The sequence below is a fragment of the Myzus persicae genome, unplaced genomic scaffold (genome assembly GCF_001856785.1).
Source record: "Myzus persicae strain clone G006 unplaced genomic scaffold, MPER_G0061.0, whole genome shotgun sequence".
NCBI classification, from domain to species: domain Eukaryota; kingdom Metazoa; phylum Arthropoda; class Insecta; order Hemiptera; family Aphididae; genus Myzus; species Myzus persicae.
The window spans coordinates 258,527-285,155 of NW_019100669.1; the positions used below are offsets into that span (position 1 = coordinate 258,527).

General features: G+C 27.4%; 6 protein-coding genes across 11 annotated transcripts; 4 read left to right on the forward strand and 2 right to left on the reverse strand.

Moving 5' to 3' along the window:
- Positions 1-272: 272 nt before the first annotated feature.
- On the forward strand, positions 273-3,323 carry LOC111040153. The gene is made up of 2 exons (XM_022323914.1): positions 273-1,013; positions 3,128-3,323. Exons 1-2 carry the CDS (start codon positions 868-870, stop codon positions 3,321-3,323), a joined length of 342 nt encoding a protein of 113 aa, XP_022179606.1. The 5' UTR covers positions 273-867.
- LOC111040170 (integrator complex subunit 10-like) lies at positions 3,070-12,824 on the reverse strand. Of its 4 annotated transcripts, none has more exons than XM_022323955.1 (14): positions 12,524-12,664; positions 12,393-12,460; positions 12,203-12,336; positions 11,925-12,040; positions 10,947-11,028; positions 10,699-10,823; positions 10,527-10,639; positions 10,295-10,446; positions 9,889-10,101; positions 9,648-9,823; positions 9,393-9,566; positions 9,010-9,266; positions 8,746-8,926; positions 3,070-3,317 (listed from the first exon to the last, which is right to left on the reverse strand). In XM_022323955.1, exons 1-13 carry the CDS (start codon positions 12,662-12,664, stop codon positions 8,746-8,748), a joined length of 1,932 nt encoding a protein of 643 aa, XP_022179647.1. In that variant the 3' UTR covers positions 3,070-3,317. The 4 variants fall into 4 exon arrangements, with proteins under 4 accessions (XP_022179647.1, XP_022179663.1, XP_022179654.1 ...); XM_022323971.1 differs by having other exon boundaries at positions 12,397-12,460; positions 12,524-12,564; XM_022323962.1 differs by lacking the exon at positions 3,070-3,317 and adding an exon at positions 5,177-5,353.
- LOC111040189 lies at positions 3,362-4,227 on the forward strand. Its single transcript, XM_022323992.1, has 2 exons — positions 3,362-3,952; positions 4,015-4,227. The coding sequence occupies exons 1-2, from the start codon at positions 3,588-3,590 to the stop codon at positions 4,148-4,150; spliced, it is 501 nt and encodes a 166-aa protein (XP_022179684.1). The 5' UTR covers positions 3,362-3,587; the 3' UTR covers positions 4,151-4,227.
- On the forward strand, positions 5,799-7,967 carry LOC111040197. Its single transcript, XM_022324005.1, has 3 exons — positions 5,799-7,474; positions 7,538-7,691; positions 7,773-7,967. The coding sequence occupies exons 1-3, from the start codon at positions 7,279-7,281 to the stop codon at positions 7,879-7,881; spliced, it is 459 nt and encodes a 152-aa protein (XP_022179697.1). The 5' UTR covers positions 5,799-7,278; the 3' UTR covers positions 7,882-7,967.
- A 3,129-nt stretch (positions 12,825-15,953) lies between the features above and the next one.
- On the forward strand, positions 15,954-18,149 carry LOC111040299 (coiled-coil-helix-coiled-coil-helix domain-containing protein 7). Its single transcript, XM_022324165.1, has 3 exons — positions 15,954-16,216; positions 16,461-16,559; positions 17,856-18,149. The coding sequence occupies exons 1-3, from the start codon at positions 16,175-16,177 to the stop codon at positions 17,955-17,957; spliced, it is 243 nt and encodes an 80-aa protein (XP_022179857.1). The 5' UTR covers positions 15,954-16,174; the 3' UTR covers positions 17,958-18,149.
- Positions 18,150-18,353: 204 nt separating this feature from the next.
- LOC111040030 (AP-1 complex subunit beta-1) lies at positions 18,354-24,956 on the reverse strand. 3 transcript variants are annotated; one of them, XM_022323728.1, is made up of 15 exons: positions 24,737-24,956; positions 24,605-24,647; positions 24,359-24,484; positions 23,386-23,556; positions 23,075-23,320; positions 22,807-23,000; positions 22,107-22,281; positions 21,838-22,025; positions 21,074-21,778; positions 20,655-20,987; positions 20,494-20,580; positions 19,522-19,651; positions 19,270-19,441; positions 18,919-19,073; positions 18,354-18,520 (listed from the first exon to the last, which is right to left on the reverse strand). In XM_022323728.1, the coding sequence occupies exons 3-15, from the start codon at positions 24,464-24,466 to the stop codon at positions 18,446-18,448; spliced, it is 2,739 nt and encodes a 912-aa protein (XP_022179420.1). In that variant the 5' UTR covers positions 24,467-24,484; positions 24,605-24,647; positions 24,737-24,956; the 3' UTR covers positions 18,354-18,445. The 3 variants fall into 3 exon arrangements, with proteins under 3 accessions (XP_022179420.1, XP_022179428.1, XP_022179413.1); XM_022323736.1 differs by having other exon boundaries at positions 24,732-24,956; XM_022323721.1 differs by having other exon boundaries at positions 24,728-24,956.
- Between the last annotated feature and the right edge of the window lie 1,673 nt (positions 24,957-26,629).

The window sequence follows — 26,629 nt, forward strand, 5'->3', positions numbered from 1 at the left end:
ATAATCATACAGCTTAGAAATAAAAACTATTACCTAATTAACGCAGCATATATGCACGCTCGAACAAAATGGCGGGCTTGTTAGTTGTTGTACAACTGTAAAATAAAATAATTAGGATACAACCACAGATTAAATAGTTTTATTTAATCTGTGATACAACAATAATTATTGTGATGTCTAATCGGCGAGTTATATAAAATAGATCGGCAAGATTAAAATAATTAAACTTCTAAAAAATGGAGATATATTTTAGTAGTAGTACCTATCTAAAAAAAATCTCTTCGATCGTCAATGATGGCTTGAACTCAATCGTTTGTAAAAATAAAAGAATTTTCAATTCAAACGGTTTAATATACTTACATAAGACGTAGGTACCTACGTAACATTAGGAGCAATTATGGCGAAAAATTAAAAAAATAAAAGGTGAGCATACCTACGAAGTACCATTTAGACATTTAGTACTCGACGGCGGTATTGCCGGTACACTGGTATAGGTATACTCTTGTTGAAATGTCGAGTATGTATAAATACGTAGGTAATATGGTTAACGGTATGTGTAGTGGGTAGGTAGGTACCATTATATAGTATGCCGTAGGTTGTAGCTCTTCAGTAACCACTCTTGGTTCGGTCGTTAACCCAGAAGATAATAATATGAAGGTACCTATGACCGTACGCGGTCTCGCCGACCGAGAACGCATATACACGGTCACCAATATATATATACCAATATCGTCCACAATGAGATTTTTGTGCGCCAAATGTGGCGTCATGGTGTCCCGGAGAAGCAGCACGATTAAAACTTCAGCACAAGACGTCGTTATGACAGGGTTGCCCTTTCTATGTCCACTCGTGACAGTGTAACGGCCAATGGGAATCGAAGACGGCGAGCCATATAGGCGTGCGCACGGATGCACTTGCAGCAGATTCGTGTCCTCGGCTCACCGCTCACCTTTCGCTGCAGCTGCATCCACAACATTTTTTTTGGGCGGATCGATTGCCTATAGTCACAGTTGGTTAGTCGGGATAATTATTTATATAAGTAAATAAAATGGATCTGAACCAGTTTTTCCATTAGATAATTGCAGATATTTATTACTTTGTAAAGTTGTACTTATTATACGGCACCTATATAGTTAACAACAAATAGGTACTAGGTCAGAATTAGATCCGATTAGCATCTTTCCTATGGCATGAAAGTAAATAAAGTTAATACTTTGGGGGCTCAAAAGTAAGATTTTCAGTCAAATGGATGGAGAAAACCAAAAAAAATTTGCATGTTTGAATTTAAAATTCTTACGACATTGAAACATTGAGTAGGTATTATATACTGTAATTGGAAATTACTTATTATTCTTTAATTCTTACCTGTAAATTAATGATTTCTTATCAATCAATTTTTGATATTTTGTTAAAAATAATAACCAATAATGATTAATGGTAGATACTTAAAATTATCAACAAATGTTTATATTAGCATTTTCTATACCTACATGATAACATTTTCAAACTATTTTGGCTCTTTTTGAGTAATTTATAGGCATGTGAAATTGTCGATTTATTTTAGTTTTTTTTTTTCTGTAAATGAATAATTCAATCATTTTTCATTGAGTCAAAAAGCTTGAAAATTTAATTCAAGATTCCTGTAGTTTAAAAATATCAAAGATATATACGCAAGATGTTTTATAAGCATTTAATGTTCAAATTTTGACAATTCATCAAAATCACGAACATATTTTGCAAATTATTTTTTAGTTAAAATTGTATTAAATGTTCGATTTTTATGCCTAAAGATTGAACATTTAAAACAAGGTTTTTCATATGTATTTCAAACTGTAACCAAAAAATTTAAAAATCTAAAAATAATATAAACATTGTTTTTTTTATAGATATTTTAAGTAGTTTTATAGTAGGTATTGGTACTTTAAAAGTTTCAATTATTCATAAAGAATAACAATTTGAGTAATGGTGTTGTGATTTAAAAATAGTATTTATCATGGATAATTGAAACTTTTAAAGTATCTGTACATATTATTATATTTTATAGACATAATAGCATTTGTAAGTACTATGTGTTTGATAATAATTAATTTAACTTACTGAGTAACTAATAGTAATTTGATAAAAATCTGGTGAGCTAGAAGCCTTGAAATATTAATTAACAGTAGGTATCTCTAAATGGGTGATTTTAAAGAGTATCAACTGACTACATGGAAGGAAACATGGGACATCTCGTTGTAAAGGTACAATGTACATAGTTATTAATTTCTAAAATTAGGGTAGACAATAAAAAAAAACAAAAAGCCCAAAAAAAAATTAATGTAAGCAGCTTTTTATCAAATTGAAATCATACACCGCCATCACCTATCTACTGAATTGGTTGATATTTGGGTTGAATTGAGTTAAAACTGTTTTCAACCTTTAAGCTCCAATTGATGGTCTAAATTCCAACGTAAAAATATTAAATAGAATTCATAAAATACTCTGAAACCCTTGGCTTTATAAAAAGGTTCTCGTTGAAATTGAATTTGATAACACCACTTAAAACATTATTCTGTGCACTTGTCTTTACTAGAGAATGGCGTTGTTATTTGGGATCCGTCTACTGCGAGCAGTATGAACCAGTTAGAAAGAGTACCTACAACGTGCATCTTTAAGTTTTGCTGCTATGGTACCTTACATTGACCACTTACCCTATTAGTATGATCCAGTACTTAACTGGTTTGGATTAACAAAACAATCTTAGCTGATAGATATGTATTTGCAAACCAAGTGCTCCAACGTAACCTCATAAATGACTCTCTTGACCGTCCTGTATTGTTAAGTCAACTTAATTTTAAAATCCCTAGCAACTCCCGAGCAACTTACCCGTTTTTCATACCTCTTTGCACTACAAATTATTTTCATAATAATTCAGAATGGTGCATATTGCTAATGAGGATCCAACGTTTTCTTTTTCGTGATAGTAACACGTGCTTATGTTAATGTAATTTATATGCACTTTTCTGTTATTATTATTATTATTATTATTATTATGTATATATATTTTTCTGTACTTTGGGACATAGCCCGTTTTGAAATTAAAATAAAAAATTTAATTTAATTAATTACAATTTGATGTTACATGTAGTGAGACACTAAAGAGAACTGAAGCCAGAACAGCGGCAGTTAACAGTAGTTATTTTTCTTCAGACATCAACAGAGTGAATACAGAAACTTTCTCAACAAGTTCAATAGTAGTGATGGTAAACCATCACATAAAAGTTTTGGCCATTTTTATGGATCAAACTATATTACGGATCCTGACGGTTCAAGAGCTCCTGTAAAACATTTAATTAATTATTTAAGAATCCACTAAAATGATAATAAACAAAATAAAACACATAAATTAAGAATAAATTAAATGCAATATATATGGGTACCGTGTAATATAATTACAATTTTAAAACATATAGTAACTGTTGTTTTCAGTTTCAATATACACCTCCCAATCAAGTCCCCGCCCATAGAAAAATCACCCATAGACATGACATATTAGACCGGAACTATCACTGTGTGGGATACAGTTACCATTATACAGTCTCGCAACAATGTCGGTCTATGCTTTAACGTGTTTGCTCTTTATAATTGGTGAATGTTTAGCATATTATAACAGTCAATGGGTGCCAAGTTTTTACTTGGGTACTTATCCTGAAAGGTTTCATACGTTAAGAATGTCAAGGGGATCATGTATTGTTTCTTTGAACACTCTTAAAAGCAAACATTATAATGTAGAAATACCTTTAATCAACGGAACGACACCAGCAGGTTTTTGTGCGATACTGTTAAATAGCATGGAGAACTCGAGTCTAGCCATATCAATAGAACAAGGATTGACAGATATAAACAACAGTTTAATGAATCAAAGCATCAGACTATTTAGAGTTAAGAATGGGAATTTGAAGCTTATCCAAGAGTAAAGTGCCATTCATAATATTAATAATTATGTTTATGTTTAATTTAATCATATTGTTTCAGTGTATGTGGATCGGCTGATGTCCCTGGTTTAACATTGGCCGAATCGAACACTGCTATACTACTAATAAAAGCAGACCAAAGTATTAATTTTTCATTAAGCGTGTACACTTATCAGTCTTCAAATATTAACATGTAAATAGACTATTTATGATAAAAATATCTTTTCAATCAAAATTTTATTTTGTATTTCATAATTTTAATGCTTTATGAATAGGTATTATAATATAATATATCATGTAAAATACTAAGATATATAATAAATAATTATCAATAGTAGAATCATATGTTGTATTTATTTAAATAAAAACATTTACAATTGAAATCAATAATGTATTATCATTGATTTTGTAATATTGTAATATACTATAATTTAGTAAAATTTGCCAAATTGAATTTTATTGAAAAAATCAAGTGTCAAAAAAAAATCTAAACTTATGTTTTGATTATTTACTGATGAAGTTATTTAAAAATCCAAATAATAAAGTTTCTTTTACCTGTGATGTCAAGTACAAATTATATACTATATATAAGTTGATATGCATAATTGAATAGGTTTAATTATTTTACAAAATTGTTTTAATAAATACAATTTTAAATATATTAGATAAATATACTGATAATGAATTTAGCATTGACAATTTAGTCTATGATTCGTTACTTTAATATTTTGTACCAAAAGAAATTAATGAAGAAAATAAAAATGTACTTTGAATATTTTTATGAGGCAGTTAAGAGGCCGTTCTGGTAGCAAAATTTGACCGTAAAAACATGCAAACGTACTTCCCATTTTCCCCAGGCCTTTGTTATAATGTTATCCAAATAAGTAACTTCAATTCAAACTATTTGTCTATTATATTAATATGAGTGAATTCAATAAATCAAAATAGTGAAATCAACTAACTGGTTGGCAATAACATAACTTTTCTCACAAATCGCAAAACATTACTATTAAAAGTCGAGGAACATTCTTAATGTTTTACATTTGGTATTCCTAAGTAACAAATACTTTTAAGTCTGAATAAAAAATGTGTTACATACTTATATACTAAACATACATTAAACTACTTAGAATACAGTTGTATTTTTTATTAAAAGAATATAAAGTATATAAATATAACAAACAATTTAAAACAGTATAAGCAAATAAGATATTTATTTATAATATAAAAAAAAAAAGAATGATATCATATGAGAAGATACACCATCCAGTGATAAAACCAACGTGTTTTCTCTTACTTTAGTTTAGTAGGTATCTACAATATTTTCTTTTTGGTCTGCATGGAAAATGTATGAGTTATGTGTTTGATGAAATTTGTTATATTTATGGATTAGTTTAAGTCTGTAATTTTAAATAACATTTTTTTATCATTTTTAGTGTCTGTCTAACTAGTTAACAATTTAATTTTTGAAATCGATGAAGATAATGGAATTCCACACATACTTTAAGCACATACTATATATGTAGTACAGTGGTTCCTAACCAGGGGGGGGGGAATATAATGATGATGGGATTACAAAAATAATTATGTTATGTTATTTTACAATGTGTAAAATTGAAATCACTCTATTAGTTTTCAGATTATCGGGCATCGATAACAATTATATATTAGGTATAATTAAAGAATCAATAGATCGAGATATTATTTGTACTTAATGTTATTATTTTTGTTTTTATATTCAGTATTTTCTTCTTATACTTAATATTATTACTTTGTAAGTTGATTTATAATACATTTTTAAAATGATGAAAATAATAAAAGTAAATAGTTGTATATTGTATAAAATATAGTTATTTTGTATGTTTTATATTTACCGCTCACAAAAAAAAAAAAATTCGCCTTAACTCTAATTTAAGAGGGGGGATGAGATTTTAGTGAATTTACAAAAATGGCAAATAATAAAAAAAGGTTGGGAATCGCTGATGTAGCATTTACCATATTATGGAAAGAGATCAACTAGAAATATTGTACAATACAAAGTTGGAATGGTTTTGCCCAACCCAACATTTTAAATGTTAAACCCCATATAGGCATTTATGAATGTATTTTTTAAATCACTTTTATTCATTTCTACATACAGTAGGGTCTCGATAACCCGAAAGAGATTGGCGAAAGGGGTCGTTCGGATTAGCGATTTGTTCGGATTACCTTTGGCTTAAAAAAAAAACATCAGTTTTATTGTAATTTAAATTATAAAATTTTATTTTCATCTATATTAAATATTAATCATGTGAAAACTCGTAATTTCAAAAGACAATGAATATATAAAAATATTAACTATCATAATAAACATAATCAAAAATTGTATTACCGGAAAATATTATTTATAAATTCATATGTGCATATTAGATAAGATAAGATAATTCTCAAGTCCGTTCGGATTACAGCGTCTTTCGGATTAGCCTGTGTTTAGATTATCGAGACCCTACTGAAGTTATATCATGAGTAACATTTATATTTAAAATGTTTTTGCAAATATTTATTAAAATAATAATTTATATTATTTTTATGGGCCTAAACAAATTTTTACAACATACTTCCATTATTACTACAACACAACCTTTTAAGAGGATTCACATGTTGTGTCTCTGTATTACAAAAGTGTAACGTGGCCAATTGTATGTTCGGAATAATCAATTTAACTCTGTTATGATTCATATTGGAGCATATTGACCTATTATCAAATTTAGAAGAAAGAATATTATCTAGTTAACATCATAGGATTTTTTTAAATATTTTAATATTGCTATTTTTCCATGTTACAAGTTTGTAAGACAGTCGCAACACATGCAGGCATAGCATCCTCTTAAAAAACACTGTTCTAAAGATTAAAGACATCATGCTGAGGAATGAAAATGCATTGGTTAATTTTATAACAATAAAATTTAAAAATCCATAGTAAATTGTAACTTTTAAAAATACACCTTTACATTTAATGGCTAATGAATATTACAATTTCATATTATCAAATAAGTCAAAATTAAAAAAAAAACATTCAGAGAAAGTGAAAACAGCAGTCGAATAAAAAAAAGGTACCTATATAATCAAACATAAATACATTTTACATGATTATTTAATTAGGTATGTTAATTAACCCTCATATTTTCTGTAGATAGTACTACCCATATAAGTAATAATTTTTTTACAAGAGTTGCTGACTGCTGTTATAAATAATATATTGTTTAACTTTCACTATTTAGTTTCACACATTGTGTTACAGCTTTAAACTAAATATTACTTATTTTAGCGAGTAATTGATACAAAAATGATATTTTCATACGAAAAAATATATTTTATTAAAATCTTAATTATATTCTTTAATTTGTATAGCAATAGTATGCAGTTAAATTTCAAATGGCCAGAAAGTCATTTACAGTTAACTCCATGTCATTCAACATACACAATATCTTCAGGGAATTATGTGTTGGACTATGATTCAAAAGTAACTGGGAATTACCACAGTAAGTATTACATACATTCTACAACTAAACAACTGAAGTACAAATAATCTATTTATTTTCTAGACGATTGCACTTTTTTAATAGAAGGTCCACCAGGAACACAAATGCAGTTAAATGCAACTATTTCAATATTAAATAAAATAAATAATGATGAATGTATGGACTGGATAAAATTGTATGATTTCTATAGTAATACAACATTAGTACCTTTAGGAGAGTAAGTGAAAACGGGGCAATTGATAAACCCAATACTAATAATTAAATTAATAATGATTATTATATATTTGTATTTTAACAGATATTGCGAATCAACAAATTTAACCAACTTATTAACATTTTCAAACATCATGTACATTATTATTAATATTTCACCGGACGATTTATTCAAATTAAGCATAACGACTTAAGTTTGGAAAGTTTTTAAAAATAATAATAATAGAACAACTAAATAATATTTTTTAATTACATTTTGAATACTTTTTTAATTATTGTTTTTATTGTTACTAAACTAAATTTTTGTAATAAATTTCCAAGAACTAAATGTTATCATCAATTTTAATATTTGAATTATGTAATATACAAATGATTACATTTCATATTATATCAGTTTATAAAATAAATAAATATTATTCAGAGTATTTTAAAATTAACTATGATGTTATGGTATACTACTAACAGTTTTGGCGATAGCACAATGAAAAAAAAGATTATAACTGCGTTAACGCCAAGTACATTATACTTTTTATAGTATGACACAGGGCTTACCTACACAAATTTATCTGAGCAATACACTAAAATAAAAACAAATATAATAAAATATATTTTTTAGTAAATTATCTTTCTTTTTATATTGACCCTTACTCCTTAGTATTGGTAAAAGTTATCGAAACTCAATGCATAAGCAAGAATATTGGAAGTAAGAATTGTATTTAATTATATTATAATACTAAACATAATAATTATAGCATGTAATTGACTGTTATAATTTACAAATTTTGTAAACATTATTATGGACTAAGCTAAAATGCAGTATCTTATACAAGATTTTTTTCTTTGTATCCGTCTAATTATTAATTATTTATTTTAATCTCTTTTCTATGATTCATGTTGTTTAAACTGTTAAATATTACCTGTACTATTTTATTGAGCAATATTACAGACTTACTGCTAAGTTCAACAAAATGAGTAGGGACTAAATTCTAATAATGTGCAAGTCATGATAACCCAGAATTACAAATATATTATTATAGGACTTAAGGACCAGTACTCACTTAAAAAGTTAATGATTTTTGCATAAGAGTAGCGGTCTTCATTAAACTTTCTCTTTCATTCTTAAAAAATAACAACATAGTTTCATCCACTGGTTCAGACCATCGTGATACTTGTTTCTTCAATGCTGACCGAAACTCTTCTTTTACTCCTTTACCAGCTCCTCTGGTTGATATTCGTGGACTATGAATACAAATTATTATTTAATTATCAGCTATATTTTTGGAATGGAAAATATAAATTATGAATAAAAAATAATTATTTACCTTAATGAAGAAGCTACACATGGAAATACATTTAAGACACATTTATCATTTTCCATAAACATAGCCATAAAGTGTTCAATGATATCTATGTTAGTAATATAAGATGAAAATTGAGGATATGTAAACAAAGGCAATTTTCCTATGTGGTTATACATATCTTCAGCAATTGCTTTGCCTTCAGGCCAAACCATTTGTGACAAAACTAAAAGATGACCAATAAGAATATCACTAGTTGATGGATAATTGGAAAGTTGATTCTAAATTTAAAAAATAATTTATTTTTGTATGTTATATAGGTAGTGTAAATTTAATCCAACTGTCATAATTAATAAATAATGCCAAAAATATTCAAATAAAACCATTAAAATCTAAGTAATACTCACATAGAGTATTTGAACCATTATCTTCACACAATACTGTAAAACGGGCAATTTTGCTATTGGAATATAATACATTTCTCTATCTTCGGGTGGATTAGCTATTTCTGTAGACACACTTCCATACAAGCTGAGACTTTCTATTTGATCTATTACTTCAAAAATGTGCTCGGTACATTTCTACAACAATAATAGAATAAGTATGTTTCTAACTTTTTAAATAATTGATGATAACTTTTGAACAAATTACTAATTATATACCTTGAACTCTTGAACACAATAGTATAAGGTCACTAATGATAATGATTTTCTAATACTTTCATGAACTGGTACAGCTTTGAAAAGATTCTTGTACTTCCCTTGATAAAATTCAATATCATTAAGGAATTGCCCAATGAATGTATCAACTTTAATTTGAGCACTTAATTTCCAATAATCTACAAATATTTTGAGCATTATTAAATATAGTGAAGAACAGAGCACAAATATTATCTCGTTCTACCAGTGCACATTGGTTCTTTAGTAGTAAGTAATTCCCAATAGTTGAAAGCCATTTTAAAATGATCAAGAACTTCAGATGAGTCGTCAGTAATACCAATCAATGATTCATTTAATTTAGTGGCTATGGAAAGTACAGCTTGTTTCAGAGGAGGTTTATTAATTTGTACTTTTGGACCTTTAATTGCTTTAACTAACAAATATTCTAAACCATTTTCTAAAAAAAAAAAATAATTACACTACATATTAGTTATATTATTATATTATATTAAATGGCATACTAAAATCTTGGTTAACCATAAGTTAATTAACATTAAGAGCAAGATTATATTCTACAAAAATATTTTAAAAATTAAGCCTCGTTAATTTTCTTTCAAAACAAATACCCAAATAATAAAATAATTACTAACCTATTTTTAATGATTTATTATAATCAAAAACATGTCTCACAAATAATATCATCCCACAAAACACTAATTGCTTGCTAAGTTCGCTGTTATTTGAAGCAATTACAAACTTTTTTGCAAAACTTGATACTTTTTTCCAAGCTTTACGTTTATCACTAAATTGTAATAAAGAAATAATTAACAAATAAAATAATAAAAGGTTAAATAGGTAAATTATAAACATTGGAAAAATTACCTTTGACTTAGAACAGATCTTAATTCCCATGAAAGCTTTTTACCAATACGTTCACATGAAGCAAATAAATCTTCCCAAGGTGTTTTGATATAATTTTCAGTATCAGGCAAGTTCTATAAGAAATGTTACTATAAAAATTAATGTTAATAATATTGGATAGTAAACATGTTACCTGTATAATAGAATGTCCTCCCATAGCATATGTAATATAAAATTCAGTAGTTTTTGTTAACATTTTATAGAGGTTTTTCTGATTTAATGTACTTGTTGATACTAATAAAGGACCAAGATCACACACTGCAAAAATTAATATTAGTATCATAATATAAATTTTTACTAAAAAATATAATTTATGTTATTGAAACTAAAAAATTAAATTAATAACTAAATACAAATTAAACATAATCCTATTTTTATTACCTAAAATCTTTCTGTAACAGTTTATAACATTTGGACATTGATTGTGTTTTTCTGCTGTTATCATTGTATCCATTAGCTTTAACTAAAACAGTTAAATTTAATAATACTACTATTTAATCAAATAAATAAATAGGTGGATAATATAAAAATATTAAATAATTTGTACAATATTTTTAGTAATGGACCAAGTATTTTGCTTTAATTATTTAACATTTCAAACATGTTGTAGAACAGTACACATTTTTTACTAACTTAATAGAAAAATGAGATGAACAAGATAGTTAATAAAGGTTAGTTTTTTCCTGAAATTTTTATGATTCATTTTTTTGTCTTTCACAACTTAAATTTTTATACTTGCAACCAAAAGGCCGATTTGTTGTTTATCATTACTTATTTTGATTAATCTCAAAATGAATTAAAATTTTAAGTCAATCATTGGGAAAAAAATATAGCACACTATTTGTTTTCTCTTCCTAGCCCATGTGTAATTTAGCCAATATGCATTGAAAGGAACCAACATATGTTGTTAGCACATAAATTATCAAACTAAAAGTTGAAAATATTTTCTGTGTTTAAAAGTTGAAAATGTTATCTGTGTTTATACAATAGTTGTTTATAATATTTCTGTTTTAAAAGGATGCGTTTATTTTTAATTAAAATATTTTACATAATCACAACTTGCATAAAAATTAAATCATAAAAAACAAATCAACACACAAACACAGATAATGTTATTAACATGGATAGTAGGTAATTTTATTCTAATAAAAACACACGGTTGATTTAACAAATTTGGTATGTTGTGCGTGGGTCAGACACGTATCTTTCTTTCTCGTCCAAAGTTCCTATTTTAATGTCACATTTTTTTTTTGTTCCAATAAATATAATTAATATCAGTTTTATTAAAAATATTGTTAAATAATACTAATAATAATTAAGCTATGTGCTGTTTATTATATATACTACTAGTACTCTTACTGCTAATTCAGTTGATGATTGAGGAAAACGATTTAAAAGTAAAAGTACTAGACGACAATGTTCCATTGTGTCTTCACTTCTTTCAGCACATACTGACAATAATTTCTGTTGAATAGCTATAACAAAAAATATTAAATATAACATTTTGCAAAACATATGATTAAATTAATCATCCCTTATGAAATTGATTTTATATTCATTCAATACAATACTTAGGAAGATTAGGCTGAGCAAAGTAAATTAGAATTTCATAGTAAAAATTGTATTATTTAACTTACATAAAGGGAGTGCAGAAAACATTTCTCTAAAAAATGTTTGTTCTTCTGATAAACAAGATGTGTCCATACATAATATTGGTGTAAAGTTTTCAATCTCTTTCCAGAGAATTGCCTCGTTTGGAAAATCTTCGAGCCTAAACCATAATCAATGAATAAGATATGAAAAATAAAAAAATAAAATTCATCTCACAGACAACTGAAGCATCTAGCTGCTCTTTGGACACAGCGTAAATTTTTCTCTATTTCATAACATTCAAACTGAAAAAACACATAAAAAATATAAAATGCCTAACAGTATTGGATGATGTAAAGGTAACGTACGTGTATTCCAAAATTATTCGGAAACATTGATTTAGCTGTAAGTAACCATGATCTACATCTAAAGCAATCGGTCTCAAGAAAACTTTTAGCTTTTGTCATCATGTACTCTTCGTCAGTGACTGACACTTCCATAGGTTCCATTTTATCTTAACTATAGGTACTTCTTTGGACTATATTTCCAATTATGAATTGTAAACGGTAATGTTTGTTTGAATAAAATATACAATATTACAATATAACATAATATGGTAAATGGTCGAGGAGCTTTTTAATATAATGTCGCAGATTATTAAATATTAACTATTTAACTACAGTTTTTAAAAAAATAATCTGTAAAGATAACTCCGCCAGAGTTAGCTTCTATACCACTGATAAGAGATTGGTTATTACCAGTTATATTGAGTTGCATTTAATACATTTATAAGGGGCACTTTGGTAACGGTGTCTTAATGACATCAATTCCAAAGCCTAAGATCTGTCTGTAATGCAAATCATTAATTATGATTTATAAATTATAATTAATCAATAATGAATAATTATTATTTATTATTAATAAACGCGTGTGCTCCATGCTATATTCAGCTAAATGCTCAGTCAACAAATTTGCCAATTTTCGGACAATCACAATTCTCCGACAAGACCGCCACGCAATCTCAGTCACCGCTTTGACGTTTCGAACGCGAAGTAGCCAAATTCGGGATCTTAAGCGTAGTAAAAATAAATGATAATTAAAAAAGTACGAGATGAATAAGAGATAGGATCTAAACCTGATAAGTGCATAAGAGGCGAACCACGTGGTCTCGTTCTTCACTTTATTCTGTTTGAAAAAATAGGATATAAATGTATTATTTAATATGCAAAAACGAAATAAGTATTATAATACAGAATATCAAATTTACGAATTTACGAATCATCATATTATAATGTGAGTAGAGACTACCTATATACATTACCCTTCAACCCCGAGAAGTAATTCATTTATATCATGAACAATATAATACTCTGATATTCATTGGCAAAAAAATTTGCGTCTCGAAACGAAAGAGGTTACATGAAGCCATGAAGTGAAGATTTAGAATAAATCCCGGACGAAAAGAGCATTTTGATTAAAATTGGACTAAAAGCAGAGTAAACTTTGTATAGTAAACTGTAGGTAAGTATAAGGAATAGTAATCGAATTCAAGTGTAATATAATATTAATATAGTAAATACAAAATAACAATAGTAATAATAATTACATTTTCAAATAAATATTAATATTATATTTGAAATACCTATGTATAATATTATACGTATAGTATAATAATACAATATAATTCAATATGAATGAAAATTTGATACAATATTTTGTGTTTTCAGACTCTTTGGGTCATAAAAAATGAACCCGAACTTTTTGTCCAACTTTTTCGAAATAGAATTTTTGTCCCCGGACTTTTTCGCCGATTTCAATTTAGGATAGATAAACAGTATTATACAATATAAAATATAGTTAATCAATACAATTTTACTAACGCGTCACGCGTGAATTATTTTATTATACTCGTATAATACACTTTTAAATTGTCAGTGGGATAAGAGTAAATAATTGTTGATTGTTCAAAACGTCTATGAAAAGCATGATGAAACCGGAATTGACAAGGTCGCCGAAGAAGTCGTTGAATCAATAATATTGATTGTCCGCGGTGATGCACCGTTGGCAGAGTTGCAGCCAGTCGAATCCGCTGAAGACTGCTGGGCAATGCGATGCAGGACGTGCATGAAGAGAACATAAGGGAGCTGAAGTATTCAACGTCTTCGGTGAGTGACTCAGTAACTCCGAGTTAGTTGGCAGGCTGAATCCTGGTTAGGATCCGACTACATTTTGATTAACTGCCTGACATGTTGCTGCCAGAGTTTTGTGGACGCGGAGTTACATTTTCAATGTTTGACCTTAGCAACATCCGACTCTGTTTGTCAAGTTCGTCTATCTGCAAGTCCTATATGATTTTCGTCAACTCCGTTTTTCAAGATTGTCATTCTGCGACTCGCGAGCCCAATACTTTTTGTAGTTCGAGAACTCTTGAGGTACAAAAATATCCTCCTATTCTCGAATTCCAAACATAATACGAGAATTTAATAATTTATATTATAAAATGTATTAATTATTTATGTACTTATTAATAAAACTGTTGAAATTCAATAGTTAATATATTATTCTATGTTCTGTTTATTTAAAATTCAAAACCTATCATTAAAATGTGTATCTAAATTATGCCATTAACTTTTGTTATGTACTATAGTCAGTGGTTAGGTAACTTAAAAAAGTTCAGAAATATGTTGAATGTTGATATTTATTTTATTCACTAAATTGTTAGTTTAGAATTGTAAAATGCTTAAAAATATTTTATTCTAGTTTGTTTTTTAAAGATCTTCTTCTATTTATTTATTTGGTATTAAAAAGTCAAGGCTCTGTTACAATAAACACGATTAATGATAATAATGGCTATTGCTGAATATTTTTGAAATTAGGTACCTGGGTATACATCATAGACATATTAACTAATTAGTTAATATGTCTATGGTATACATACTATGCATAATAGATACTTATTAATTAATTTAAATAACTTGTCCCAATGTTACTACATAGTATATAATTAAAATTTAATAATATAATACAAATATGTAATGATGAATAATTATCAATAATCATTATCATAATCTATTCTTCTTAAATCTTGAATTGTTTCGAAAACTAAGTTTATTAAAATCCATATGTGCATAGGCAATTATAGTATATGCAGTATTGCGGTTAAATGCCACATAATAAGTGATAAGCGGTAAATGCATTGGATGATAAAATGGGTGGTCATCGCATATCATGCCTTTAAAATGAGTCGTAATATGACAAATAATATGTTTATAATTTTATATAGTATACTCATAGACCTTAACTATACTATAAGCAGACTCGGTTTTCGGATAAATTATCGAGTAGGTGAAAAAATATGAAAAATAGTATTCGTAATATGTACTGAAATACTTCATGAAAATAGTATTCCGAATAAAGCATTTTAAATACTTTTTAGTTTTTGTTTTAAATATTAAACCAATGGTACTTTTCTTCAGAAAAATTTGAAAATATCGCCAACATATATGATTTAATAATATTAAATAATATATAATTTATGTTGTTGACATTTGATTTAAAATGTGTATAATATTGCAAAAATGTCCAAAAAAACAAGGAAAATACTTATTGTGAATACAAAAAGTATTTTTTTTACAGTATTCCTAGTTTAAAGGTCTATGATTCTAAATAGTTAATCAGATCAACTTTGCAAAAAGTATTCGGAAATCGGAATTTTGAAATGTAAGTATACAAGAATTTTATAAAAATTTACTTTTCAGGGTTTTATTATGTTTGATAACATTTATTGATAAGAATTATGTTTTATCACAATTCACGATGCATATTGCATACGATTTATACTAATAGGTAATTAATATTGAAAATCAAAATAGTAAACATAATTTATAAATTTAAATATCGTACTAAGCATCTCACGACTAACGAGCATCAAGTATGATCTTATAATATTTGTACATCTACAGTTCAGCTTTACACTTTGTACTTTGACCTATAATAAGATCATCTGGTTGAATTGTAAAATGTCTGAAGCTAAAAATGGAGATTCAAATCCTTGCTTGCAGGTAATATTATATAATTTCAGTTATAACTTATTAACATATATGTTATTACCATGGAAATCTGCTAGAGTCTACGATATAAATAAGTTTATGGTTAAAATACAATATGTTACACAACTATAATAATATCTTGTTTACCCACTTTCAATGATAATACATACCTATCATTAATTACTAAATTTAATTCATCGTGTTTTCAACGTTAAAAACTAGAATACTTTACGTTTAACTGTATTTTGCTGTACAGGAACAAAGATTATCATTCAAATGCTTACAAGATAGTTTTGGAGATAAATCACAATGTGAACCGCAAATAGAAAATTACAAAGACTGCAAAACATTTTGGGTATGTTTTTATGCACAAAAAATAAAATTAGTACCAAGGAACGCCCGCAGCAATGTAGCTCAGGGGGGGGGGGGCAAAAAATTGCAAGTACCTAAATACATATGGGAAGATTTACCGCTACATTTTCATCTACTCATACTTAGTAATAGTATCGTTTATAATTTTTAAAAAATCAAAACTAATTTAAGTAAATATAAAATTACAGTAATGACACTATTATTTCTAATATTTCTAATAAAAAACATAATAAAATTTAAACAAAAAACAACTTTATTTGATTTGAATTTACATATTACATCATTACATGTTACATATTACATCATATTTATACATCATAATATTGCATTTTATTCAAAAAGTAATTGCAATCTCCTTTTATTAGAAACAAATAAATTAATTGAATTATCAATTTACTTTTATCATGATTTAATTAATAGTTATATTCATGAAAATAAAAAAATAAAAATAAAACTTATTGTGTCAATAATATTGGCTATTTATTATTTAAATATCTGGGTATTCTTGTAAGTTGTATTAACTGAAAAAAATGCATACTTTAAGTATGAAAGTAATTAATTTAACTCCCAAAAACATTTGTTATGGTGGTAGAATGTAATTTTAATAAAATATTAGCAAGAAATTAAACATAAATAATCCAATATAAGAGCTTACTTTTTTTGTTGTATCATTTGAAAAATAAGAGTCAAGTGTCCTCATTTTCTTCTTTTTAGGAACTGAATCCATATTTGCTCTTCTTAACAAATTTTTTTATTATTTTAACTTAAAAATTGGTTAATTTGTAAATTGTAGGGCAACAACGCTAACAACAGTCAACACTCAACAATACATGGACTTTGAAAACACAATAATTTGTGTATTAATATTATCGTTTGATAATGATTTATATATAGTAATTGCACATTTCTACTCATGATAGCTGAACACATTACCCAGAATATGATAAATGTAATAATAATAATGTCTGTCAAACGGTTTCTATTTCCGTCGACGACAGGCTGCTTTTATATGACTTGTTAGATACAAGGATTGTCGCACAGTCGCTAAATACTTAAGACCAGCTTTATGTAAAAACACTTCTAATTTTGTAACTGACAACAAATCTCAGTGGGGCAATGGCCCCCACTGGCCCCCCCTTCCGGGCGTCCCTGATTAGTACTTATTATTTTTCCTTTTCTTTTGAACAATTCCATTTAAATATTTTACGATGCATAATATCATATAGACATATTATCTATGTAACCTAGACAAAAATATTGATTTATATTTTACTTTCAGTATAACATTTATAAAGAAAGGAAAACCAACAAAATAAGGCCATACATGCCATCATTAGAAGAACGGATAAAAATTAAGAAGGAATACATGAATGGTCATTAAAACAAAAATATATTATAACTAATAATATGTTTATTATAATATATTGTTTACTATAATATTATCTATATATTTTTAGTGTTCATAAATATATGGTTATAACTTATAATTATGTATTTTTATTTAATACTTGAATAAGGTTTAAATAAGTGTAGTATTGTTTTACTTCAATAAAAATATTTAAAAAAAAAAAAATGTTTATATTATTATAATTAAATAATATTTGCATGTATAAATAACAAAATACATAATGGAAAAAAAATCAACATAATAATATTGTATTGCTAATATAAAAAAAGTTTAATCTTAAGACAAACATATTTCAATTTAATATTCATCTATTGTGAATAAATAATAAATAAATAGGTAGCTAACATTTTAATTAAAATACTTAAGTATTTATATGATAATGAAAGCTTATATGACTACCGCCTTACAGTTTTAAAACTCGTACAAATACTTGGAATTAACTTAATCTTTAGTTTAAGTTTCTATGAATGAAGGATAGCATCATACGCTTGGAAAACTCCTTGTGCAACTTCCATAGCCAGTAATTTTAGAGATAGCTAAACATAAAAATTTTTCAAGTAAAAATAAAAATAAAATTTTATAAGATTTTTATCAAAACAAATAATGATGAGTTTTATATAATAATATTTTAGTTAGCTAAAATATTTATTTATAAATGTTATAAAATAATTGTTCTTTGAAATAATTAGATGTCATGCATGAAACAAACTACAGTACAATTTTGTTAACATTGGAATAAAATAATATGGACTTGAACAATAAGTTTAATATATTTTTGACGGGTTTCATGAACAAACACCAAACATTTAATAAATCAATAGCGAGCTAAAGGTCCCTTAAACATGATTGGACCACTAAATTTTATTGAACCATTAAATTAATCAATTTGTCATGCAACCTGGCATGAATCTACTAAACTTCATAAGCTACTTACGGTTATGTTTGGATTTCCTGGCTGAATTTTAAGCTCATTCAACACCCAATTACCATTTGTCAACTTTAATGACTGGTATAACATGTCCTGGCCTTCAACGTGTCTTTTCGCTATTGTAAACACATTATTTTGTGACATCTTCAAGACAATAGCCTCTGAAAAATATTAATATCTATAAGAAATAACTGCTAAAGATATTGAACAAAGTAATAAAAAAAATAAACTGGTAAATTTTGGTTAAAACAGAAGGAGACAATCATTTATGCAACTTAAATATTACTAGAATATTAACTGAATGGTTTGAGGTTGTCAAATATTACTTCATACACAATTATTGAACTTATTTTTTACCTGTGTTGCAAAGAACATTTTTTAAAGTGAATTGCACTTCATTTTCTGCAGGTATGTCTTTCCATGTTTTCAAAAACACTCGCTTATCCATTTGACCATCTTCGATAAAGAATACATTCATTGGTATAATACAAGCATAATATAAAACATCAATATTATTTTTTATTGCCACCTATAACATGGTTGTGAATTAAAAATTTATATACATCAATTTTTATTTCATAATTTATTTAAAAGTTAATTAATTTATACTTGAAGATTAGTTATGGGTTCCATTCGTTGAACAAGTCCAGTAGTCGCAAGAGGTAAGCTGGTTTCATAAGATGCCGTAGGCAATAATGGGTTTAATACTTGTAACGGACGAGCTGGTGTCAAGCCAAAACTAAGATGAGAAATATTAATTACACTTTAATTTTCTTATTAATTAACATACATTATACACATGTTTACTATATTTATTATTTTTTCTATTACATGCAATGTAAAATAATAACTGTTAATTGAATAGTGTACTTTATTTTAAAAGTTATATTAAACTAATCAGTTAACACTTCCTGACTTTTAATTTAATTTTAAAAATTTTAAGCTAAGTGAGGAATGTGTATTTCAGTATTTGGTTGTATAATTAAGGTTATTGACAATATTATATAACCAACAATACTTTTGAAATTGCATATTGTTAATATCAATATTTGTATCATGTAGAGGACTACTGAATTTTATACAAACAAGAGAAAATTAGTTTACATTTAATGAATAAAACGTTTTAAAAATTCTAGAAATATTAAATAAATACCACCAATCTGAAAAAATATTTTTTAATAATAATAAGATTCTTCACCTAAATTTATTGAATTTATATTTGAACAATGTAAATTTATTTTAAATAAAGGCAACACAACAGAATTTCTTCAAATAAATAAAAAAATAAATAAAATATTATATTAATATCTTATAAATTAATGTTATAATTAATTTATGTTTTTATGTTATATACATTTTTAATTATGATTATAAAGCCTGGATAATTTTACTCAAGTTCAATCATTTGGTTAGTGAAACACACAAATCAGCTTAGACAATTAATTGTGTAAACCAGCCCTAACATTATAATGACTGAGAGCATAAAAAAACAAATTGAATGTTTTGAGAGAGAAAATAACAAAAATATCTTCTGATATTGTACATTGTATTTTTTAAATTATTTATCAAATAAATACTTACGAATTTTTGTTTAACTGAATAGCAAATCCACTCATTGGTTGCATAGCTTTGTTCTTGAGAGTCATATCCATACTAATTTGACCATTTCTAAAAAACAGTAAAACTATTAATATATGACCAGTAATTAAAATAATATTAATATTTTTAGTTTCAAAACATACTTCCTTGAAAATGTTCCCATAATTTCCAATCCTTTGCCGTTTTCACTAGGTAGCCAAAGTTGTTTAGGGGGAGAATAAGATACTGGCGTGGGTGTAAAACCAAATATGTCACCCAGTAAACCTGTATTTGATGATGAAGCTGCTGGTAAGTCAGATGTGGTTAATAACGAATCGAGCCCAGAAGCAAGTAAATCAACAGAAGGCGGTTGAACAGATGTTGGAACAACAGCCGGAGTAGTCAGGTCCATACTAAGAAGATCTCCAATCAACGATTCTTGTGGTGCAGGTATGACTGCAGCTTGAGGAACATTACTAGCAGATGCATTTTCATTTCTAAAAGCAATGCATGTAAAGTATACACTAGACTGTAATAAGTGGAATGCATACATATATGCATTAAAATTATAATAATTTTTTACCTGGCCGGTAAAGATTTTCGCAATCCTGGTCGTCCTTCGACAAATGCATTTGGTGGCTTATGATAAACACTGGCAAGACTAGAAATATGACATACAAGTTCATCAAGTAAAGTTGGTTCTAAAAGATCTGTTTCCTCAGAAATCAATGGTTTTTCAGCGAGTACAACATCTTTGGCCGCACCTGGATCAGTGGACAGCAATCTCCAGTAAATAAAACCACGATCACGTAAATCAGGATTATCAGAATCTTGGGTAGCCAAACTTAAGACTTGTTGTACTAATTCTTGAGTATCTGTAGGTCTTTTTAAAAATAGTTTAACAATAGCAGTTAATAATTGCAATTGGACTTGAGTATTTTCATCATGGAAACCTTCCAAAAAGCTTTCCAATAGTTCATCAGCATTATCTATACGTTCAGCATATTCTCCAATTATCCAAATCATAGATGCTCTTGCTTCTGGCTCATCAAGTGTGTCCAAGTTTTCACACAATAAAGATATTATGCTTTCGTACTTGTTAGGGTATTTTCGGAATATATCTTTAATAACAACAATTGCTTCTTGAACTACATAGTTCACTTTTGTCTGTATAAGGTCCAAGAGTGTAGACACACAACGTTCAGCAGATTGCTCTACTTTAATTGCACATCGGCCAATTGCACGAACTGCTTTTCGTACAAAATCAACATCAACTTCAGTGGCATACCTAAACACATTTTAATATATAGTGGGTTAAAATAAAAATTTGCTATAGAAAAAATTTACTCTTTTAGTTCTGAAAGAACTTGTGCTATGTTAGCTTGTGATGCTAAACGTATCATAATATCCAGTTTCTCAAGTTTGACATAAATAGGATCATTATATTTCACAAAAAAAACTTTCATTTCATGCTTAAGTATATCGGGCCTCTTTTGCACTATTAAATTAATATTTCTGAGAGCAACATATTGAACCTATGAAATATAAATTCATAATTGTTTAGTTGAATTTTAGACAAATAATATAATATATTATCATATAATTGTATATATTACTTCTGGTTCTGTAGATAATAAAGTAACAAGTGGTGGAGCAAGTTTTTTAGTCAATGTAGTAACAAAGTCAGAATCAGTCGGCAACATTTCCATTAGTTTCATCAACACTTTAATAGCAGACAAAACAACTGCAGCATTGGCATGAGCTAATCGAGGTGTTATTCGTTCACATATACTAAAATAAATACAACCAAAAAACTATTTAATAAATTGATCTAATTTTAAATTAATAACAAAAGCATTAAACATTTATTTAATTCCATGAGACCTAAAGTACTAATAATTATTAAATCATACTTTGCTGTCTCCAAATTTGTGGTTACAAATAGAGCAAATTATTTCATATTTTGGTTTTTTTTAAATAAAATAACCAACTAAAATAATTATTTAAAAACAAATTAAACTAAAATTGGTTTTCAAATAATTGTAAGTTTAAAAATCAAATTATTTCAATAACAAGGCAATATTCTAGAGGGTATATTTATGAAATAACTGTTTACTATAGCCAACAAATGCAATGAATGTGTCAATATTTGTGTTTACAAAATTATAGTAATAGTATACTAACAATATTACAGTTTTTTTTAAAAACTAAACTACTTGTTAGTGCAGAACCAAAGCTATAATAATTAATTAAACAAATATAATTAGATTTTATTACATAAAATCTTATAAAATGTCAATATTGATTAATATTCACCTTTGTGCCTCACGGTCATCTTTTGGGCTGTAATTGGCTAACGAATCAAGAATAAACACTTGACCCCATTCTGTACATTCATTTAAAGCAGTTAAAAGTTTATTAATAGTTTGTGAATTCATTTCAATCAATGGAGAACCAGTTATACTAGCTTCATTCATTTCAGATAAAGCAGCAACAGCATTAGCGACAACCTTTTTTAAAATAAATAATACAAATATAGTTATTTTATTATGCAAGATAAAGATTTATATAAAAAATAAATCACCATAGGATTAGAGTCTGATAAAAGTTCTTTTAATTGTTCCAAAAATCCTTGATCATCAACTAGTTGTGCATTGATGTCATAGAGCTTAGCAACACAAACTGCAGCTGTTTTGCGTACATATGGATCTTCGTCTCGCAAGCATTTACGCAATGGTTCACATAGATATTCAGTTATTTTTTCAACTCTAATGCAACCCATAGTGCGTACTGCCAGAGCACGTATTAAGGGATTTGGATCTTCACAATCCTTTTGAGACATAAAGACAGTATTATTTTTATTATAATATAGCAATAAATAGTAAGAAATATTACCTTAACAAACGTATTGACAGCCATAATAGCCATATCAGGATTACTTTTAGCATAATTCATCAAATACAAATAAACAAGTTTCTTCAGTTCTAAGTTATCGGTCTGCATACAATTTACAACATCAGGAAATAGAGCCGACACATCTTTACCAACCGTCATAGATGCAATAACCTATCAAAAAAAACATCAAAAGTACAAGTATTATAACTTTTGAATAAATGCAACATCATAAATAATTATTCAATGCTTTATTAGACATTTAGTTACAGTTTAATCTGCATGAATTAGGCTATTATATAAAAAGCATTTCATTTTTTTATGTTAATGTTAATTAATAAAAATCTTTACCATAGCAGGAAAACCACACTATCAATAGTAAGTCTCTTTGAGAAAGAAATAAACCAACAAAGAAAGTTCTTTAACTTTAAATTATCACATACGTATTCAATTACATTTGGGATTCTAAATAAATAGAATACAGTTGCAAATATAGTGACAAACTTATCAGAGGCATCAAGGATTCTAAAATAATTAGTCAAAATTATTTGGACCATACTGGTTAGTTAGTAAAAATTGCTCTTTTCCTTAAATTTTTGTACGTTTTTGCCAATTATTTTGAAAAGTACTGGTAATTTTTATCCCTCAAAATGTCTTCCAATTCTTATATAGGAACCATTTTAAGCTCAAAATAGAAGTATTTTAACTGTTCCAAAAAGAGTCCACACACAGAAAAGAAAAAGAAATATTGTTCAGTGCAGAATCTAAAAAGTGGTAACGCAATTTATTTTAGTAGGCTATAAGGGAACAGGACCAGACACAGGGTCAATACAAATTTGAAATCTTGGTAAGCCGAAAAAGTTCAATCTGACCTGCTAATTAGTCAACATTTTAAACTACCTATGATTAAATTATCAGGTAAAATAGTAATACACCCAAATAATTAGTCCAATAGTAATATTGTAAATATTTTTACCTTTTTTACAGCTTCTCTCTTTTTTTCCTTTTTATCGCTATTCAATTCAGACTTCAATTCAAATATTTCACCTTTTTTTGTGGTAGTAAAATATTTGCTGTCTGTCATTTTGATATCTTAACTTTTCTGAAAAAATATATTTTATAGTAATTCAGTATTTTAACTATAATTCATCATTCACTGATAAATAATAGGACACGATCACCTTACTAGTAGGTGCCGTAAATAAAATACTAGTATACACACCAACTTATCTTCTTGAATTAGAGGGGCGTGTGCCAGCAGCAATCTGTTATCGAATTAAAATAAGAATACAATTTTAGCACCAAAATTACTTATATTTGTAAATACTGTAAAAAATATCAATACCAACAACACCTAAATTTAGTGATTAATGTTAAACAAAATGAAGATCAGTACGATTGTGTAGTGTATTAATATTTATTACGGTTATTAATTATTATGTAAGTAAATAATAAGTATGAAATTATATTATTTGATGAACACTATTTTCTAGTCGTCCTCGGTATTCAACACTCGTCACTAGGTACTAGGTAGACAATTTGATAATTGATTGGCGACTTGGCGAGAGTAAAAAAAATCAACATTTATTAAAACTGATAAGTCATTAACATTGATAACACGTATTGTAATTTGTATTTTGTATCCGAAATTCCAAAACGAAAACATAATATTTAGACAGTTGTGTCATCCCTCCAGCGCTGATAGGCAGTGTTGCAAATTGCATTAATTATAAGTTGGTATGAGCACAAAATAGATAAAAATGTAATTTTGTTGTGTCTTCTGAAACACCGCTAGTTTCAAATTTAAAACTAAGATAATCTTCATTGTTTAAAATTTTAGCTTACATCTCAGTATCTTACACAACATACTACAGATTTTAGTAAGTTATGGATACTGCTTTGTAATATTTCCGCCTAGAGAGTGAAAACTTTACAGCACTGCCACTCTTGTTTAATACCTCGGAAAATTTACTGCAGTGGGTTCCGCTTAATGTGATCACTTTGGTGCAGGTCATTTTGATTCTATTAACCGGTTGATTCTATAAAACATTTACAACATTTTTTTCACGATTTAATCTTTTTATACAATTACATATTTATTTATAATTACCTATTTAATGTAACATACATAATAAATGACACAAGTACACGACGCACAAAGATAATTGAATACCTAACATAATAACGTACAACGATATACTGCCATACTAATAAGTTCAAAAATAAAATGGGTTTTATAAGTTAATCAGTTTGAAATACCATAAAAACGTTAAGATTGTTCATAAAAGTGATTCAATTATCCAGTACTTAGTGATTCTAATAAAAGGTCAATTTAACATTATAGTAACATACAATTTGGTTTGGGATTTTCATTTTTGATTCTAATAAACGGTTAGATTTAATAAACCACATTATCCTCTTTACGGCTAAATTACATAATATGGGTTGTTTTATGTTTAAAAACAAATAGTCAAACCGATATACCAATACACCGTTCAAACACTAAACAGTACAACGATAAGTAATAAATCAATAATCATGGGTCGTTTTTATTCCTCATTATTCAATTTACAGATTTATAATATCAAAATTAATTGAATTAATTAAAAAGATTTTTCAACACTAGTTCCCACATCCCACCCAATGTAAATGCCAGAAACTTACATTTTTAATACATCGTTATTCATTATAAAACACTTTTTTTTAAATATATTAGTGGTGGCGCTATAAAGTTTTCACTTGTCCGGGCGGGTATGTAACAAACTATAGTTGGTACCGTAAATTAAACTAATATGTATGAATAAATAAAAAAAAAATGTTCGGAACTTCCTTATTCTTTTCCTCTATGGCTCTATAGCAGTCATAGGCGTGTCTACGGTGACAGCCTAGGGTGCCAGACTGCCCCTGCAATTTTCGAAAGTCGCCGATCAACCGAGTTGTAAGTCTACATATGGGTTACAACTTTTATTTAAAAAAAAGTCTTTTACGTATTGTTATGATTACTATTTACCTAGAAAGATTTATGTTCCCGACTTCGGAGAACCCTATACTTTAAAGACTTGAGACAGACGACGGTCTGGTCCGCATAATCGATTGATCTATTGTTGAATATTATATTATTATGGTGTTATTTTTTTGATTTGTAGCTCGGTCATGTAATGCTGCGGGGCTGTAGATGAAAAATATTTTTGGAGTTTAATTTAACCTCTTAAAGGTACTGCAAGTACTGTAGATTATTTATTGTAAA

What these genes read in the sequence shown, in the direction of transcription:
- LOC111040153 (XM_022323914.1), top strand. Translation starts at nt 868, where the DNA reads ATGGGAATCGAAGACGGCGAGCCATATAGGCGTGCGCACGGATGCACT. An exon ending in ATTGCCTATAGTCACAGTTG is followed by an intron (nt 1,014 to 3,127) that starts GTTAGTCGGGAT and finishes TGTTACATGTAG; the next exon opens with TGAGACACTAAAGAGAACTG.
- LOC111040030 (XM_022323728.1), bottom strand. Translation starts at nt 24,466, where the DNA reads ATGACAGACAGCAAATATTTTACTACCACAAAAAAAGGTGAAATATTT. An exon ending in ATTCAGTTAAACAAAAATTC is followed by an intron (nt 19,652 to 20,493) that starts GTAAGTATTTAT and finishes TTCTCATCTTAG; the next exon opens with TTTTGGCTTGACACCAGCTC. An exon ending in CAGGAAATCCAAACATAACC is followed by an intron (nt 18,521 to 18,918) that starts GTAAGTAGCTTA and finishes TTTTATGTTTAG; the next exon opens with CTATCTCTAAAATTACTGGC.
- LOC111040299 (XM_022324165.1), top strand. Translation starts at nt 16,175, where the DNA reads ATGTCTGAAGCTAAAAATGGAGATTCAAATCCTTGCTTGCAG. An exon ending in ATTCAAATCCTTGCTTGCAG is followed by an intron (nt 16,217 to 16,460) that starts GTAATATTATAT and finishes TTTGCTGTACAG; the next exon opens with GAACAAAGATTATCATTCAA. An exon ending in AAGACTGCAAAACATTTTGG is followed by an intron (nt 16,560 to 17,855) that starts GTATGTTTTTAT and finishes TTTTACTTTCAG; the next exon opens with TATAACATTTATAAAGAAAG.
- LOC111040170 (XM_022323955.1), bottom strand. Translation starts at nt 12,664, where the DNA reads ATGGAACCTATGGAAGTGTCAGTCACTGACGAAGAGTACATGATGACA. An exon ending in CTGTTACAGAAAGATTTTAG is followed by an intron (nt 10,824 to 10,946) that starts GTAATAAAAATA and finishes TAATTTTTGCAG; the next exon opens with TGTGTGATCTTGGTCCTTTA. An exon ending in TAATAAATCATTAAAAATAG is followed by an intron (nt 10,102 to 10,294) that starts GTTAGTAATTAT and finishes TTTTTTTTTTAG; the next exon opens with AAAATGGTTTAGAATATTTG.
- LOC111040197 (XM_022324005.1), top strand. Translation starts at nt 7,279, where the DNA reads ATGATATTTTCATACGAAAAAATATATTTTATTAAAATCTTAATTATA. An exon ending in AGTAACTGGGAATTACCACA is followed by an intron (nt 7,475 to 7,537) that starts GTAAGTATTACA and finishes TTTATTTTCTAG; the next exon opens with ACGATTGCACTTTTTTAATA. An exon ending in ACATTAGTACCTTTAGGAGA is followed by an intron (nt 7,692 to 7,772) that starts GTAAGTGAAAAC and finishes GTATTTTAACAG; the next exon opens with ATATTGCGAATCAACAAATT.
- LOC111040189 (XM_022323992.1), top strand. Translation starts at nt 3,588, where the DNA reads ATGTCGGTCTATGCTTTAACGTGTTTGCTCTTTATAATTGGTGAATGT. An exon ending in AATTTGAAGCTTATCCAAGA is followed by an intron (nt 3,953 to 4,014) that starts GTAAAGTGCCAT and finishes ATATTGTTTCAG; the next exon opens with TGTATGTGGATCGGCTGATG.